General features: G+C 43.7%; 1 protein-coding gene across 1 annotated transcript in view; it reads left to right on the top strand.

The window, feature by feature from the left end:
- Positions 1-11,392, top strand: part of LOC103988767 (E4 SUMO-protein ligase PIAL2-like) — a 41,496-nt gene extending 30,104 nt beyond the window's left edge. The window contains exons 8-17 of the mRNA XM_018827175.2: positions 2,080-2,147; positions 2,219-2,267; positions 2,385-2,469; positions 2,587-2,688; positions 6,314-6,365; positions 7,634-7,685; positions 7,763-7,879; positions 7,953-8,703; positions 8,779-8,879; positions 10,565-11,392. Of these exons, the coding sequence (XP_018682720.2) occupies positions 2,080-2,147; positions 2,219-2,267; positions 2,385-2,469; positions 2,587-2,688; positions 6,314-6,365; positions 7,634-7,685; positions 7,763-7,879; positions 7,953-8,703; positions 8,779-8,879; positions 10,565-11,287 (2,100 nt within the window). The 3' untranslated portion in view covers positions 11,288-11,392. The remainder of the gene's footprint in view (positions 1-2,079; positions 2,148-2,218; positions 2,268-2,384; positions 2,470-2,586; positions 2,689-6,313; positions 6,366-7,633; positions 7,686-7,762; positions 7,880-7,952; positions 8,704-8,778; positions 8,880-10,564) is intronic.
- The last annotated feature ends 7,233 nt before the right edge of the window (positions 11,393-18,625 follow it).

Genomic DNA, 18,625 nt, shown 5'->3' with positions numbered 1-18,625 from the left:
CGAGCAACAGCATGTCTCCAGAGGCAATATAGGACAGTGTTCATGCTTTAGGCTACAGTGTGTTAGGAGCTCAATATCAGTGTAGGTTGATACAAGATTGAAAACAATTGTGGGAATTGATTGTGAGATTTAGAACTGGATTTCTTTGGATTGGCCTTTTTGATGAATATAGATTATGAAATGGTGTTTTTACCCTTTGACTAAAAATCATTCAGGATGTCGGAAATTAGTCATGATCAAACATAAATACGCCAACATTGAGGTCAGTTAAAAATATGTCTTGTTAGTTGGGTCGGTTGAGTAGTAGGCAAAACTGGCCTGGCTTGATGATAATTGGCCATGTTGTTTGAGTGGATCAGCATCAGCAAATTCCAATTAGGATCACCTGATTCTGGCTTATATGACGATCTCTTACTAGATCTATGGTTTTGAGACTGGTCTTGACAATTCTTGGCTGAGATCAGACACAATTTGGTTTATCTGATGACCTTTGTCTTTTGACTCCAGATATAAGATATGTGGTCCATTCTAGAATTTCAAGAATTTACTCTCTTTTAATTCTTATCATTGTATTTTCAGCATCAACGTCCTACTAAATAATGAAGAATCCAAAATTTGCTGCTTATATGTTTAACTGCAAAAGATAGTTTTTTTTTTTTGCATGGTTCAGAATAGGGATATTTGCTAGTCCAACAGACGGTCAGGATGTAGGTAGGGTGATTTTGCTTGGTTTAATCTGAAATTGACTGTTCCACCCAGTAAACATCATATGGCGTGTTAAGCAGATTGGTGCTAAACTATACTGGACAGTAATCTTACCATCTAATACCAATGTCATTTTCTTTAATTTTTTACCCTCCTATACCAGCATTTCTTTTTGTTTTATAGCTACTATAGTTGTCTTGTTTTCTTTTCTTTTCTATCAGCCTCACTCTCCTCCTTCCTGTTAAATCTCCTCTTCCACCACCACCACCTCCTCGTCCCCCTATCCTTCTGTCTCCCTCTTTCTTGTTGATTTAGGTGGTCCAATATATACCATGTCTGTACACTGTGGCATTGTCATATTACATTGTTTTGGCTGCCGACCATCAATGGCACTTATGAATTTCCTGTAATATTTATCAATAATATACAAATTATTAGAAATCTGAACTATATAAAGTTGCTAAAATGAAGTTTGAAAGGGGCTGTTGGAGTCACACAGTGCATGTAATGATTTTGAAGAGAGACATAAGTGGGGGCTGGTTTGCAGATAGTGAAAAATCATGTAAGTTGATTTAAGCAATGAACTGAGAATTATGGATTTTTTGGGGGAATTTAGATCTCTATTTGCTTCAAACAACTTAGAGTTATTTAAATATGATACAACATATAGAGTTAGTTTTTCCCTAGTTTTCGGCTTTGCACTACATATAGAGAGTTAGTTTTTACCTACTAATTATGATACTACATATAGATCTTCATGTTTCCAGCTTTGCACATAGTTCCTAGGAGATTGAATGACAGGATCATTTGATCCCGATGATTTTTTGGGAACCAAATAACCGAACCTATGAAATCTCTATTACATTAAGGGATTTCCTATAAAATCTCAAAACAAAACACAACAGAAAGACGAGAAAAGAAAAAACATAGTATCAATGCATCTTTTGAGCTAAGCTGTGTTAGCATGTGTGGATGTATGCCATATGCCACCTCTTGCATCAGTGTTTCTCTTGAGATACTTGGAACTGTTTTGTTATATCATAGCTATTATATTTAATACATAAATTATTTAACATACAAATAATTTTAGTTATATATAACTGTTTTGAGGAGCTGAATATTGATGTGCGGATATGTAATGCATTCATTAATTACATATAGTATAACTAATGTTGGTACGAAAAAGAAAATATTGCTTCTTAATAGGTTTTGCTCTATTGACAGGATAAGTAATTAATTTCCTGTATCACTTGTATTGAGCTTGATATGGGAGTTCATAGTTTGTGGTTATGCATGAATAATTCTTGTTCTTCGTTATAACTACCTTGCAATCTGAGTTATATACAGCAAGGATATGATATGCTTCTCTTGTAGTGTCTGCTTGTTGCTCAAATGGATAATTTAGAGACATCATCATGTATCATAAGCCCACAACATGTGAGGTATATCTCTTTGCAACTCGCCCATTCTGGTTCTGTGAAATGAAATTGAGGTTTCTCACATTATATTGCAGCTTTTTGGTAAATGGGAAGGGTGTTGAAAGAAGGACAAATGTTTCAATGGTTTGTAGGACTTGATGACTTGATACAACTGCATGCCACCTTTTATCTTTGTGGTCATGTCATTGATAAACAATAAGAAACTCCCATCATATCTTCTATGTTTTTGTTTATTAACAGGAGACAGGACCTCAATTTCCAACTGATATTACTAAAATGCTTAAATATGGCACAAATATTATACAGGCTATTGGATATTTCAGTGGTATGCTGATTCTTCTTTTGCTTGCCATGGATGGTACTTGCATCCTGGTATATACTTTTTACTTGTATTTTCTCCCTATGGATAATGCTTCTAATCTAATTTTTCAACTCAAAATAGGTAATTACATGATTGCCATAGCCTTTATGAGTAAGGTAACTACTCCCTGTGCCACTAGAATGGACGATTATGTTCATCCGGTGATTGAAAAACTTGCTTCAGGTAAGCAAGTGTAGTCCTTGTTTCTTTGTTGTGATTTGCTGTGGCATCTTTAAGTTTGTAAATGACTATCCTATGTGGTTGATATTGTTACTATGACATGGTTTTCCTTTATTTTGTTAGGATTTTATGCTCATAAATTGTATTGAGTTCAGAGCCTAAAAAGATTGAAGGATTGTTTAGTAATTTTTTTAATTGTTTGCTCAAGTTTCATCAAACACTATCTTAGATTATTCAATGCGGGCAAGCAGAAAATCTTCTGTTGATTTTCTTCCTAGTAGGTAAAAAAATGGTACATGCCATTGGCTTTGATGATCCTGAAGGCACCAGCTATATTTGTATCCATACCAGCTAAATTAATCATGAGTCCTGAAGGCACTATTGTTGCATTATGCTAATAGCTTATTCATACTGAGGATATTTCTTATATAATTCTTGGCCATGTGATCTTTTAAGACAGCATTCTTTTATCTCTAAACTAGCCCATTAAACTACTTTTAGAACCTTCATTGTGAGGAGAGATGGTGTGTGACCTCGAAAAAGAAGGTGGGTATATAGGTCAAGCAAAAAGAGGAGGCAGAAAGGACCTCAACTTGTAGTTAATGAAGGTGACTGGGTCAGGAAAACCATTTAAAATGGGTGTGTCTTCTATACAATTGTATCTTTAAGGATTTGAGTACTTGGCATTTTGGCAAGATGTTTCACTGGGAGCATATTGTTTCCTAAGGTGGAATATGAAATGAGCGTTGGGCTTCATTTGGGTCATTAGTGAGCATGAGCATACTGGATATAAGGTCAAATTGTTTCAATGTAAGTCCATTTTTGTCCATTAATAAGTGTGGCATACTTCAAGAATAAAGTGTTTATAACATCAACGTTTGAGTGAGTCTTTTTTAAGTTAAAGGGCCTGTTTAGCTCTTTACATCTTTTGTAGATTCAAGAGGCAAGAAATTTTAAAAGATTGAGCCGCCCTCACTCCTCTGGGATTGTAGTTGGCTGCCGCTGCCTCCCTTAGCCTTGTGCCACTACAGAGGACCAGAGGTTGGAAGACGATGCTAGATACAAGTATGTCAGTGTTTGTATATTTTTATCAAGGATTGCAATCTCGCCAGTCCTTGGTCGGACTGGTATGTACTGACCAATACCCATTGTGCCAAAACATGGTACATCATTATGTATCAAAGATTCAAAGAAGAAGAGGAAGAAAGAGAAGGGGGAAGAAGAAGAGGAAGGAAGAAAAAAGAAGGAGAGGAGGCAGTGGAGAAAGAGGAAGAAAGATAGGAAGAGGAAGAGGAAGAAGGAGAGGAGGGGGTGGAAGAGGAGGCGGGGGGAGAGGAGTATACCCGATTAACGACAGCAGCACACGGTGGAGGATGACTAGGCACATTGAGGCTCTCAAGATTAGGACTGAACTGTAGGCGAGAAGAGGAGAAGACAAGCCAAGCAAAATTATTCATTTGAATTTTTGGTACATACCACCTGTCACAGCAGACAAGCCAAGCAAAATGGCGCGGAACACACCAGTTAGCAGTTGAATTTTTGGTAATTTAAACCATCCATTTCTTAATCTTAAGTATTCATTTGTACGAATCCCATCTAACTTCTTTTGTGTGAATCCCCTAATTTAAACATGTACATTAGTTCTTGTTGGATGCACAAATACTGAAGAATGACTATAACAATATTTTTATATATTAAATTTTATATAAGTTTTTGATCGACTTTTGATCCTAATACTATGACTTAGTGTCAGTTCTCATGAAACTTGAAATCTACTTGACTTATGTAAGTCATGAAGTTGTTGGGAACCTTACGCTCCCTTGGTCAAGGAAATGTTCTTGTTGAAATTGGATTTAAGTACTGACATTTTAGCGTGAGAAAGGTGAAACACGATTTGGAATGGAAGAATGAGAGGAGAAATAGAAGAGGTCAGATATCAGCTTCTATGCTGTTCCATATTTTGTACCAATAATTTGGAGTCAGATACTGGTAGACCTGGAGTCACAAAGCAGCAACTGTGTAACTTGTGCAGTCTCATGATATAGGTCTTGTACACCTCTGTTCTAGGTGCCAGTAAGCATCTGAGATCATACTAAAACATGCTCAGTACATTCAAACAAATGTTCCACATTATTTTCTCATCATGAAAGTATATTGGTTACTGAAGATTTTATCCAGTTTGGTTTGAAACATTGATTCATATAGTTTAGCTCTGCTCCAGGAAGTAATTCTTAAACACAAAAGTACAAGCATCTCAGAGGTATTTGGCACTTTGCACCAGTATGCATCAAAATTCTGGTGTGCTTGTTTACTTGGCATGTGGTATCATGGGCTTCTCATGTTATGTGATGTTAATCATGTTATATCTCGCGAGTTCTTCATTGGCATAAGCTTGATATTGGAACTTCAATTGTTGTTCCTGACTATGTTGTCACAAATCTGCCTTCTATAAATATTATCGTCTTCCTGTATCTAGAGCATAAATTTCCCTAGGTAGCAGCTCAATGTATTCCCAAACAACAGTGGTATAAGTGACATAGGATAATTTTTTATTAATGATGTATGTAAATGGTTATACATTTGAATGCAGTATACTTGAAGCATGATTTTTAATTTTGATGTGTACCGCCCGGTATGTACCGGTCCGAGAGCCTCTCGACACACAGACTATCTGCTACTAGGCGGTACCAAATTTTTGGCTCCATATTGGGCTATACGAGGCTGTATCAAGTTGTAATGGTCGAAATTTCGATCGTTACCGACTTGTACTAGCGGGTACCGATCGATTTTGACCGTTATCGACTTGTGCCGAGCGGTAACGGTCGATTTCGATCGTTACCGACCTTTTAGCTATTTTAGCTAAAACAGCTGAAAACACTAATACATATTGTATTCGTGTTTCAGCTATTTTAGGTGTACTGCTTAGTATGCCCTGGCATACTATCAGTATACCTCAACATATTCCATACCAAGCAAGGCTCGGTATGTCGGTACGGATCAAAATTACGAACCTTGCTTGGAAGAACCTAACAAGTAGATGTTAATCCTTCCCAGCGATTGTCTGAGTTGAGAACGATCAAAATTTACCCCTTCAATCATAATTAATGGCCATCTAAAATGACAATACACCACAAACAATGATTTTGACTAACATTTTAAAGGTTTGTCTGTAAATGGACCAAATCTTGACCTGATTTGGTTTGCCCCTTCAATCATAATTAATGGCCATCTAAAATGACAATACACCACAAACAATGATTTTGATTAACATTTTAAAGGTTTGCCTGTAAATGGACCAAATTTTGACCGGATTTGGTCTAGAATCTGACCCGATTGGGCTGAATACGAATTAGATTTCTAACAAAGAAAATTTGATTGATAACCTGATTTGACAATCTGTTTCCTTCCAGATCAGACATTGATTAGTTTGTTTTAACTTCTGATAGGTGACCTTTACCTTTGTAGGGTATTTCTCTTTTCAGTTGGCTGTGCATATGAAGCGATCATAATCTCTTTTTGCAAATAAAAATGTCCTTCGTCTGTCTTATGTTATTGGTCATAAAATTGCTTATTGTGCATTTGAAAGTTGGGATCCATTACTAAGACGTTTTCTTAATTGTGATACCAGATTCTGACATAATTGAGGGGGCATCAAGAATAACACTCAATTGCCCAATAAGGTAAATTGGAATCTTCTTGGTGACATACATTTTCTTTTGTTTCAATAATTTTATTTTCATGTTTTGAAGTTTTGGGTGATAAATGTTAAGCTAGTTAATTGGATTGTATGCTTTAATGTAATTTTCTATCAAGCATCATAATAATGTAAAAGTATTTCATTTGCCATGTCACCACGTGAGCTACTGTTGTATTGTCATTTGTCAAGGAGCTGTCTTGTGCAACTAACAGCTAGGGCTTGTATTTATCAAGTTCAGTTGTCCCATGTTTGACTTGAGTACCAAAAGGTCTTGGGTTGTTATTGTCTGGGATCAGATGCAGGGATTTTCTTCTGCCATTTAACCCTATCCAGCAACCTTTTCAAATCAAGAGAGAGATCGTGTTCTATCTTCTGGCTTAACTTGGTCTTTATGGACTTTGTCATCTCATGACCTCTGGTTTGATTGACTCATCCTCATTGGCGATCCAGAAGAATAACCTTTTGACATATCAAACCCATCTAATTAATGTCCTATTGGCATATATCAGGATCCTGCATGAAAGAAAACAAAAATTAAGTCTGGCCAATGGGATTTGGGGGTTTGCTCACTGGATATAGGAGCTCAAGTGAGGCTACTAAGGTAAACCTTTCTATACCTATAGAGGTTTCTAGCAGACTCTTGTATATTGGTTCTACAATTAGATAATTGGCATGAGGTTGAGAACCGTAAGAAACTGTCATGTATATATCAGGCTACTAAGGTAAACCTTTCTATACCTATAGAGGTTTCTAGCAGACTCTTGTATATTGGTTCTACAATTAGATATTTGGCATGAGGTTGAGAACCGTAGAGAAACTGTCATGTATATATCAGCCTACATGTTGTACACAGAAGTGCGATATATGACACTAACATACAAAGTTGGTGCAGGCTGATGCTAATACATGGTACATGCTAGTGGGTTGGGTGCTACAGAATGCATGGTAGCTGGTGTGTATGGGCACAATTAGCAACGAATATATGATCCATGGTGCCTTTGATATAGATTACACTCTTGAGCAACCTCATGGTAATTGGGGCTAACATGAATTCTGTATGATAATGGGTGGTTTTAAGCATTTGATACATCATAGATACCATTGCTCTTAATGACATTCTTTTTCATTTGCTTTTCCCTGAGAAGTTGAAAAATGCCCACAATATGCTCGTCTCAACTTTATGCACATCAGGATATTGCTTGTATTGATTTTTATGATAATTTTCGTATTTCTCTGGTATATTACATACAGTTTCAAGCGTATCAAAACTCCTGTTAAAGGACATCTCTGCAAACATCATCAGGTCAGATTCTATTTTGCTTGTTAAAGTGATGTTAAAAAGTTTTGGAACCCTTTATTTAACTCTGCAAGTACATCTAGTGTTTCGATTATGACAGTTTCATGGAAATGAATTCCTGTAAGCCATCCTGGCGCTGCCCATCTTGTAGCACACCAACTAGCTGTATTGACCTACGTATTGATCAAAAGATGACCAAGGCAAGTAATTTGTATATTCACTAGAAATGGTATCAATTACACAGCAAGTTGCACGATGTACTTTCTATTGCAGATACTACAAGAGGTAGGAGAGAATGTAGCTGATATAGTTATTTTTGCTGATGGCTCATGGAATTCATTTGTTGAGCATAATGAAAGTATAAATCAAGTGCATGAAGGGAGATCTCAACGGCAAGAAAATAGTAATACTGAGAACCAGAATAATTTAGCTGATGTTGTAGATCTGACTATAGCAAAGAGTCCAGAAGTTGGACCTTTCCAAAATTCTGCATACACTGCTGAAAATTATGGCTGTGAGATAGAAGACAGGAAACCGTTCAGGGACGATGAAGGTCTTCCTATCCCTCTGCATGCATCTGGAGCATCAGTTATTAATACTTCTCTGTGCACTCAAGCACCTGCTTACTATACAAAAAGTGGAATTTGGCCAAGGAATATGTCTTCAGTTTCTAGCTCTGTATCAGGCAGAATGGTTGGTGCAAATGCTAATGCACTGGGAACCTTGGAGTCAATTTTGCCTAATGTTTTGCTGAATCCTATTCATACTGATGCTGTTTCTCCAGTACTTAATCGGGATCCTGCAGGATTTGAACTTTCACAACCTACATTGAATTTTCAGCAAGTACCACAAGTGACACAGCTTGCTGAAAATGTACAATTGGAACCGTTGCATGAGGGAAGTTCAATTAACAACAATGAAGCAGGGAGGCCTATACCTAGACAAGTTATTAAAACTCCAAGAGCGGTTCAGGCACTTCCTGCACAGACACAGATACCCAGTTCATCACGAACGGCACAGACAGGTTTGTTGAGCTTCAATTCTATGATTTCCAACAGTTATGCCACTGTGTCTCACCAATCACTTTCTCCATTAACAGCTGTCGCAGGTGCACTCAATTCAGTTAGTGGTGAGATGCAAATCAATGAACTCTCAAGGACTTCCAGCATCGCAGCAGCATCATTGCATTCCATGACTCAGGTAAGTCTGCTGAAATGAAATGACTATTCAATTGTGAAAAGCTCACAACCATAATGCTGTGGTTGAATATAGTATAATGGAATATAGTTCACTGCAATGTTTTATTGTACACTGGAAGATGTGCTGCATCTGAACTGATATATAGTGCATCTTTCAAATGATTATCATTTGGTAATGATTATCTGAATTGTCATTATATTTTCTTATAGAATCACAGTGATTGTATATATATATATATATATATATATATATATATATATATATATATATATATATATATATATATATATATATATATATATATATATATATATATATTTGAGTAAGAATTCAATTGAGATGATTTAGTCCTTTGTCTTATCTCCTTAAAATTAATTATGGATATTTCCAATTGGAAGGTAAGTCTCGTTGAATATGATAAATATTTAGAGAAGGCAGAAAATTGAAGTCATATTTTCACTATGTGGAATAGAAAGTGACTTTTCTTTGAAGCCTTTGAGAGTGGCAATGCTGTAATTTTATTTCATTTAACAACAACAACAACAATAAAATTATAAGTCCCAATGATTTGGAGTCATGTCGATAGATCTTTTGCTACAATTGATATTTATAAAAAGACATTTAGTTAAGTTTAAAATACTTAAATTTTTATTTATAATTTTTATTAAATTTTTTTTAGGTCTTCCTCTATCTCTCGTATCATGACATTAATCATATTACTTCTTCTAACTATCGTATTCGTAGGTCTCGTAAGCATATGTTCATACTATCTTAAATAATTCTTTCTCATTTTATCCTCTATCAATGTAATTTTATTTCATTAAAGGTATGAAGTAAGTATAAGAAAGAAGATAACAAAACAAAAGAAAAAAAAAGAATGGTGAAAAGAGGAAAAATAAGCTAGTTTGGAAGAAGAATGTTTGGTCAAAAATCTTAATATTTCTTAATAGGATTTTAGATTTTATTAATACGGGGGAGAGAGACGGGGGAGGGGGCGGGGGGCGGGTTTGCACGTGGGTGGGATCACAGGAGATGTTCAAACAAGTTGATTCTATCTTGAACTTTTAGCAGGTCAACATTCTTTTTTATCTGTTCGGTTTGCATTTTTCTGGAACTACTTTTGACTCGGACTTAATACATGTTATTTTTACAGCCAGCGGTGAACTTCCCATTAAGTCTTTTAAATGTGAACTTGTATTAGTCTCTGACACCAGCTAATAACCTTGACAATTCTGAGAGCTTAGGAAAAAATTGTTTATGAAATTTTCTTTGAAAATGAAGAACACAAGTTGAAACTTTGAATCTACTTGTTAAAACAGCCTTTTTATTGGTCATCTAACTTAGCCGGAAAGTTGATTAGTCAAGTTTAATTTTGTTATGTTGCAAAATGGATTGTAAGCTTAAGCTTCTTTTTTTTTTTTTTTTTTCTGTTACTATCTTTTTAATATTATATCTCTGGAAGCCTTATTTTTGTGGTTCTAGTTGTACACATGGCTAATGCTCTGTGTGCTAATGTTGGTAGCCTCCCTCGTGTATGTGAGATATATTTGTCACGCATTTATATCTATTTTGTGCTAATGTTTCTGCTGGCAAATCTGTAAAACATGCCACGCCAGTGTCATATTTCATTTATTTGTACTTACCCCTGCTGAGTTTTTTCTTTTTTGCAAATTTGGGATCACCAGGAACACCACAGTAACTCGGCATTGCAGCAGGTTGTTGGCCTTTCAGCACCTAATATGATCAGCACTCGAACACCTCAAGGCCAGCCGAGAGGCGTAGATGCTTATAAAGCAATAGTCCAGTTTCTATTAGAACACCCACCTCAGCTACCATACCAAAGAAGACATCATCTCGCAAATCCATCAGGTTCTTCACAGCCTTCTTATATTTCTTCAAGCCAGGCCCAGCAAGTATCACATAATGCTGCGTACGCAACGGAAATAGGTGCAGGAACAACTCATAGTACACCATTGGCTCCCCAACATGCGGCGCAGAGAGCAACACCACAAACAGGAGCAACAAGTATTCCCTTCACGACCGGAGTCGCATCTGTTGTTCCCACACTCACTGATGCAGGTCGGGCACCACCTTCATTAGGATCTGATGGGTTGCCTGCGCTTCCCTATGAGCACAACTGGCGGCCAACAGGACGCATGAGAGGGAGTCTTACTGGTTATGCTTACACGTCTGCCCTTAACCAGTACTTGGCTACTCCGCAGTCAGCACAAACTCAACCACCACCTTTCTCAGCCGGTGTTTCGGCTGACCAGCTTCCAGCGTTAACTGCCAACACACTGAGTGTTCAAGCATCCATGACCCAGCAAAGCACTACGGGACATATTGACGGCAACCAATTGACAAGTTCGTATGGCATTTTTGATATCTATGAACAGATGAATCACTAGCAGGATGCAATGCAAGGAGAAGGGGACTGACATCTGATCTTAAATAGCCTTAGAAGTGATCCAAACAAGGGTGACCGACATTGATGGCCAGTAGGCTTTCTTAACCTGCAGCAAGAATAGGAGTCTTAGCAGTTTATAAAATGCTCATTTTGATTGGATTCACAAAATGACAGTGTTGGTGAAACACGTATGTTTGTGCATTTGTCTTTTCAAGATAGGATTAGTGTTTTATCTTCTACAAGCTATAAGAGATTAAGAGGGATAGGCTATAACTGGTACAGTCTAATTTAACGATGAAACAGTGGTTTTATTTTTTATTTTTTATTTTTTAAAGATAGATCGTCAGGATCATAATTTCTTCAACTGGTTGGCAGCTCGAATGAAAAACATGGAAGCCCCCGATTGGTTGGAGAGAATAAATATTTCGTTTCAGGTAGGCTAGCACCTGAAACGAAAACGAGGGATCGTATGCGTGAATCAACGCCATGATTACTGCGATTGAATCTGTCCAGAAAGCATTCGAGCTCCGATTGATGTTCATAAGGGTAAAAATGGCAGTCAGCCTCACGACAATGTCAGCTGCTCCAGATGACGTCACGCACCTTGGAATTGATCAGAACACTGATCGAGGCACATTAATATCCTGCAAAAGCCAAGTCCAACACGTTACGCCATGGTTACTGTCAGCCTGCCCCCTGCAAGCGGGCAGCTCAGGGAGCAGAATGCTCACTACAAATACCTTCTCGTTCATTAGAAGAGGGGGAGACTCACACACAACACTACTTCTCTCGAAACCCCCTCCAAATCTTTCGCTGACTTGATCGTCGGAGGGGTCGGGTCGAGCACCCCGACCCGACCTTTGTGCAGGTGCGAAGCCTTCGGAGATCCCCGCCTTCGGAGATTCAGCGGGCTCGAGGAGCGCCCCCATGGAGATCCCCACCTTCCGGACCCGAACCAAGCCGCGACGGCCCCGAGGCCACGGCTTAAACAGTTGCCCCCCGCAACAAAATGGCACTAGAAGGAGGGCTCGGAATGACAGTACATTAGCCTTCTCCTTGGTTGCTCCACTGCAGCCGACCTGCACCAGCAGCAGCGACTTCTGGGGCTGGTCTCGGCTCCTCAGCCCGAGCGTCTCGGCCCCTCGGACCTACGCGCGCGACCAGCCCGCGCGTCTCGGCTCCTCGGCCCTACGCGCGCGGCCAGCCCGCGCGTCTCGGCTCCTCGGCCCCCACGCCCGCGTCGGCCCAGCGCGCCTCGCCCGCGTCGGCCCCACGCGCGCAGCCAATCCGCCCGCGTCGGCCAGACCGCGCGTCTCGGCACCTCGGCCCCCACGCGCGCGGCTCGGCCCCGCGCCGCCCGCGTCGGCCCCACGCGCGTAGCCAATCCGCCCGCGTCGGCCCCACGCGCGCGGCCAGACCGCGCGTCTCGGCACCTCGGCCCCCACGCGCACGGCTTGGCCCCGCGCGCCTCGCCCGCGTCGGCCCCACGCGTGCAGCCAATCCGCCCGCGTCGGCCCCACGCGCGCGGCCAGATCGCGCGTCTCGGCACCTCGGCCCCCACGCGCGCGGCTCGGCCCCGCGCGCCTCGCCCGCGTAGGCCCAACGCGCGCGGCCAGCCCGAGCGTCTCGGCCCCTCGGCCCTACGTGCGCGGCTCGGCCCCACGCGCGCGGCCAATCCGCCCGCGTCGGCCCCACACGCGCGACCAGCCTGCGCGCCTCGGCTCCTCGGCCCCACGCGCGCGGCCAGCCCGCGCGCCTCGGCCCCTCGGCCACGTGCGCAAGCACTACGCTGCCTCGGCCCATCGGCCCCATGCGCAGCCAACACGCTGCCTCGGCCCCTCGGCCCCATGCGCAGCAAGCAGCCCGCTGCCTCGGCTCCTTGGCCCCATGCGCAGCAATACGCTGCAGCCAGCACTACGCTGCCTCGGCCCCTCGGCCCCACGCGCAGCAAGCACACGCTGCCTCAGCCCCTCGGCCCCATGCGCAGCAAGCAGCCCGCGTCAGCTCCTCGGCTGACGGCGCAACCTGTTGCCTCGGTCCCATACGCGGCCGCCCGCCTCAGCTGCTCGGCTGACGGCGCAGCCTGCTGCCTCGGCCCCATGCGAGACCGCCCGACTCAGTTGCTCGACTGACAGCGCGGCTTGCTGCCTCGGCCCCATGCGCGGCCAGCCCGCGTTAGTTGCTCGGCTGACGATGCAACCCGCTGCCTTGACCCTTAGGCCCCATGCGCGGCAGCCCGCCTCAGTTGCTCGGCTGACAGCGCAGCTTGCTGCCTCGGCCCCATGCGCGGCCAGCCCGCGCCAGCTCCTCGGCTGACGGCCCAACCTGCTACCTCGGTCCCATGCGTGGTCTGTCCGCCCACACCGAGCACTTCGGTCACACACTGCCGAGATCTACATCGGCGCGGCCCGTCCGCCTGTGTCGTGATCCTCGGTCGCATGGTGCCCGAGACCATGTCCGCGCGTCCTGCCCGCTTGCGTCGTGCTACTCGGCCGCATGGCCCTCGCGACCACGCCTGCGCGGTCTGCCCGCCTGCGTCGTGATCCTCGGTCGCGTAATGCCCGAGACCACACCTGCGCCGCCAGCCCGCCTGCGTCATGCTCCTTGGCTCCATGTTCCCGAGACACACCAGCGCCGCCAGCCCGCCTGCGTCGTGCCCCTTGGCTCCATACCCCCCGAGACACGCTTGCGCGGCCAGCCTGCCCGCGTCGAGCTCCTCGGCCATATTCACGGCCGAGTCTATCTCAGGGAGGCTTACCCACCAGGGTGTCGCCCCTCTGTCGCAGCCCGCCTGCACCGAGCACCTCGGCCACACACTACTGAGATCCACCTCGGTACAGCTTGTCCGCCTGTGTTGTGCTGCTCGGCCGCATGGTGCCCGAGACCACGTCCGCGCGTCCTGCCCGCCTGCATCGTGCTACTCGGCCGCATGGCCCTCGCGACCACGCCTGCGCGGTCTGCTTGCCTGCGTCGTGATCCTCGGTCGCGTAATGCCCGAGACCACACCTGCGCCGCCAGCCCGCCTGCGTCGTGCTCCTTGGCTCCATGTTCCCGAGACACACCAGCGCCGCCAGCCCGCTTGCGTCGTGCCCCTCGGCTCCATAACCCCCGAGACACGCTTGCGCGGCCAGCCTGCCCGCGTCGAGCTCCTCGGCCATATTCACGACCGAGTCTATCTCAGGGTGGCTTACCCACCAGGGTGTCGCCCCTTTGTCCCAGCCTGCCTGCGCCGAGCTTCTCGGCCATACGCTCCCGAGTTCACCTCAACGCGGTCTGCCCGCCTGAGCGGTGTCCCTTGGCCGCACCGCCGAGATGCACCTCAGCGCGGTCTGCCCGCTTGAATCGAGTCCCCCGGCTTTTTGCCATATCCCTCAGCCATAGACGACCGAGCCCACCTGCGCGGCCAGCCCGCTTGCGTCGTGCTCCTCGGCTCTTCGGCTTTACGCCACCCGAGACCACGCCTGCGCGGCCAGCCCGCCTGCGTCGTGCTCCTCGGCTCTCCGGCTTTACGCCACCCGAGACCACACTTGCGCGGGTAGCCCGTCTGCGTCGTGCTCCTCGGCCCTCATCGGCTCCATGACCCCCGAGTCCAACCCTGCTAGGCCTGCCCGACCGAGTCGAGTCTCTCGGCCGAATGCTACCCGGGCCACGCCTGCGCCACCAGCCCGCTTGCGTCGTGCTCCTCGACTCTTCGGCTTTACGCTACTTGGGACACGCCTGCGCCACCAGCCTGCCTGCGTCGTGCTCCTCGGCTCTTCGTCTTTACGCCACCTGAGACCACGCTTGCGCGGCCAGCCCGCTTGCGTCGTGCTCCTCGGCTCTTCGGCTTTACACCACCCGAGACCACGCCTGCGCGGCCAGCCCGCCTGCGTCGTGCTCCTCGGCTCTTCAGCTTTACGCCACCCGAGACCACGCTTGCGCGGCCAGCCCGCCTGCGTCGTGCTCCTCGGCTCTCCGGCTTTACGCCACCCGAGACCACACCTGCGCGGCCAGCCCGCCTGCGTCACGCTCCTCGGCCCATCGACTCCATATTCCCCGAGACCTCGTCCGCGCGGCCAGCCCGCCTGCAGACAGAAGCCATGCATCGGACTCCTCTTACAACAACCGATGCATAGCTCCTTTCGGGGGGGGGGGGGGGGGGGAATATGATAAGGGTAAAAATGGCAGTCAACCTCAGGACAATGTCAACTGCTCCAGATGACGTCACGCACCTTGGAATTGATCAGAACACTGACCGAGGCACATTAATATCCTGCAAAAGCCAAGTCCAACACGCTACGCCATGGCTACTATCAGCCTGCCCCCTGCAAGCGGGCAACTCAGGGAGCATAATGCTCCCCTACAAATATCCTCTCGTTCATTAGAAGAGGGGGGGACTCACACACAACACTACTTCTCTCGAAACCCCCTCCACATCTTTCACTGACTTGATCGTCGGAGGGGTCGGGTCGAGCACCCCGACCCGACCTTTGTGCAGGTGCGAAGCCTTCGGAGATCCCCGCCTTCGGAGATTCAGCGGGCTCGAGGAGCGCCCCCACGGAGATCCCCGCCTTCCGGACCCGAACCAAGCCGCGACGGCCCCGAGGCCACGGCTTAAACAGTTGCCCCCCGCAACAGATGTAACCAAGTTTGATCATGAAATACAAATTATCTCGTAAAGATGTTGAATTCTAAACGTGCGATGTGATTGAATTATCCATCTAGAAAGCGCATTTTGTCTTGACATTCTTTGCACCAAAACGGGCAAATGATGGTGGGAGTTCGATACATAGACGTTTGTATGCGACATCATCATGAAGCCGACAACAAACTTGGATGCTTTGTCAGCATATATTATCAGCACAACACATCATCAGATTAAGACGATGCATAATAACATTGATCATAAAGCCCGAGGTAAAGTCAACTTTTACGTCTGTATGAAGATTTCACATAATTGTCCCAAAAATAATGACCGGTTACTCCAATCAATTACTGAAACCAATATAAAAGGCTCCAGGTAGATTACTGAAACATTATTCTTAATTCTCCAAACTTTAGTTGAACTCGACCACTTCTCGATTCCAAAGCTTGAGATAAGTTAGGACACTGAACTTAGGTTGGTTTCGAGTCCTCGACAGGTTGAACAACTAAAATTAATCATACCAATAAGAAACTAATCCTCAAAGTTATTAGGATCAAAGATTATAGTTTCAATTATCATACTCTATCGCTTTGGTATGCCAAAACATCCAAGATAACATTCGGGGAAGAAGCCATTGGTACCTTTAGGAGAAGAAGAGGGAGAAAGACGAAAAGGAAGAATGAAATATTAGAGAAACAAGGGTGAAGAGGAAGAAGAATTAAGGGTAACAAGGAAGAGATGAAGAAAAGAAAAAGGAAACGATGAGAAGGCATGCTGGAGGTTGCAAAAAGAGCACGAACAATTATAAGCAACGAACAGCGAATCCTAATTAAAAGAAAGAACATTTTATTGTACTGGTTACTGAACCAAACCAATCCCCAGGCTGGTTGAGTGTCGGTCAGGTTCATATTAACCCACACAGAGGAGTCGAGTGAGCAGGAATAGGAGAGGGGTGGACTGGAAAGCTGATAAAGAACTGTCGGTGAAGGGAGAGGAGAAGCAGCAGCAGATGAGGAGGAGAGGCGGCGCCACCTCTCGAAGCCAAAGCCTGTAATGTAACAGACACGACCGTGCAAATTCCATTTGAATATGGATGAAATTGGCTTCCCACCTTCACTGTTATTTGGCTCTTGTGAACTGCGTCTCTTGCAGATTCAAAAGCTGTACAACCACTAAAGGATAGTGCATTTAAACCATAAAAAGTGCGTTCCAGAATCCATCTGATTTGCTAATTTAACCTACAATGGTTCTCTCACTGGAGATATAGTTACCATGTTGAGAAACAAAACATATAAAATCTCAATTAAATCCATTGAAAAACCTAGTTAAGAGATCAACTCACATATATAACAAAAATTGCATTAGGAAAACTAAAAAGGAAAAAAAAAACACAGCCAAAGCAATAAATCAAGCCATTCAGAAATTGTTATACAGTAATAATACCTATAGCTTCGGCTGCTCGTTGCCACCACGACAGATCAATACTCTCTATTTCTTCATATGCAAACCATCCGATGCACTTCTCTCCACCCTTTTCAAAAACTACATTCCGATTTGAAGAGAGCACCATGCCACGTGATACTATTTCCGTTGATATATGTAATCTTCCTATAAGGAATTACTGTTATCAATAACCAAAGAAAAAAACAATGCGGCCAACAAACCTCAATCACCATAATATGCATGCCAACTTCTTTTAACTCTGAGGCCTAAGAAGCTGCTCTTGAACTTTTGTGGTTACAGTGTCTCAAACTTGATCCTCGTGCATTCTAGACTGGGACTGACCTCTTCTGATTTGAAATGGAGCTCCAAAATGAATTGCAACTTACATGTGATCCATGTGAATAATGCAACTTTGACTGTCAAAGCTGGTCTTTACAATTCTACATATATAGATATATCACTTCATAGAAGAGAAAAATGGTAGCTAACAGAGAATTAATTTTATATGTTAATTTGCTTCTGCAGAAACAATAAAGTTGACAGGAAAAAAGTTCTTTGCCACAGAATTGCTCAATGGTTAAAGATGTAAATGTAAGTGCAAGATTATAAAACTACAATTCAACCATCTGAATAACACAACCTTCTTGTTACAATCTATACAATTTTGAAACAGTCAAAGTTCAGTTGAGAAACAAAAAGTAATAGTATCATGTTTCAACCCAAAGTAACGAAAGATCAAGAAAGAAAACCACAAGTACAAATTAGCACATGAATTAGAATATCTGCAAAGGTGCTTCTACCTTTCATTTGCAGAAGATATTAGCTAAAGAGAATGTCAGACCACTTATACATGCATAATCATGGTTGATCAGCATACAGCACTGCTTATGTTACATATGTGAATATAAAATAAGACAAGGATAACTACTAATGCGAATAGTAGATGAGATTGTTAAGTAATGGATCAAGACCAACAAAGAACAGAGTATGAGATTTCAAAACAGCTTCAGGGGTTCAATTTTATTTTATTGCATAATAAATCAGGTAGGGAAGGTCTGCAAAGCAGAGAACCTTGATAAATTTATCCACTAGTGTTGTAATAATGCTTTTAATCAAATAGGAGCATGACATTGAAAATTTTAATGGATCTAGAAAAGGCCCTTGTAGAACTCAGTGACAATATGCTAAATTTCATGGTTGATGTGTGTGAAGCATTACTGCCAGGACTTGGTAACTCCAAGACTTGGACAACCAATGGTAAAAGCACAAGAT

The sequence above is a fragment of the Musa acuminata genome, chromosome BXJ3-6, assembly GCF_036884655.1.
Source record: "Musa acuminata AAA Group cultivar baxijiao chromosome BXJ3-6, Cavendish_Baxijiao_AAA, whole genome shotgun sequence".
Lineage (NCBI taxonomy): Eukaryota > Viridiplantae > Streptophyta > Magnoliopsida > Zingiberales > Musaceae > Musa > Musa acuminata.
This window is presented reverse-complemented; position numbering and strand designations above follow the sequence as displayed.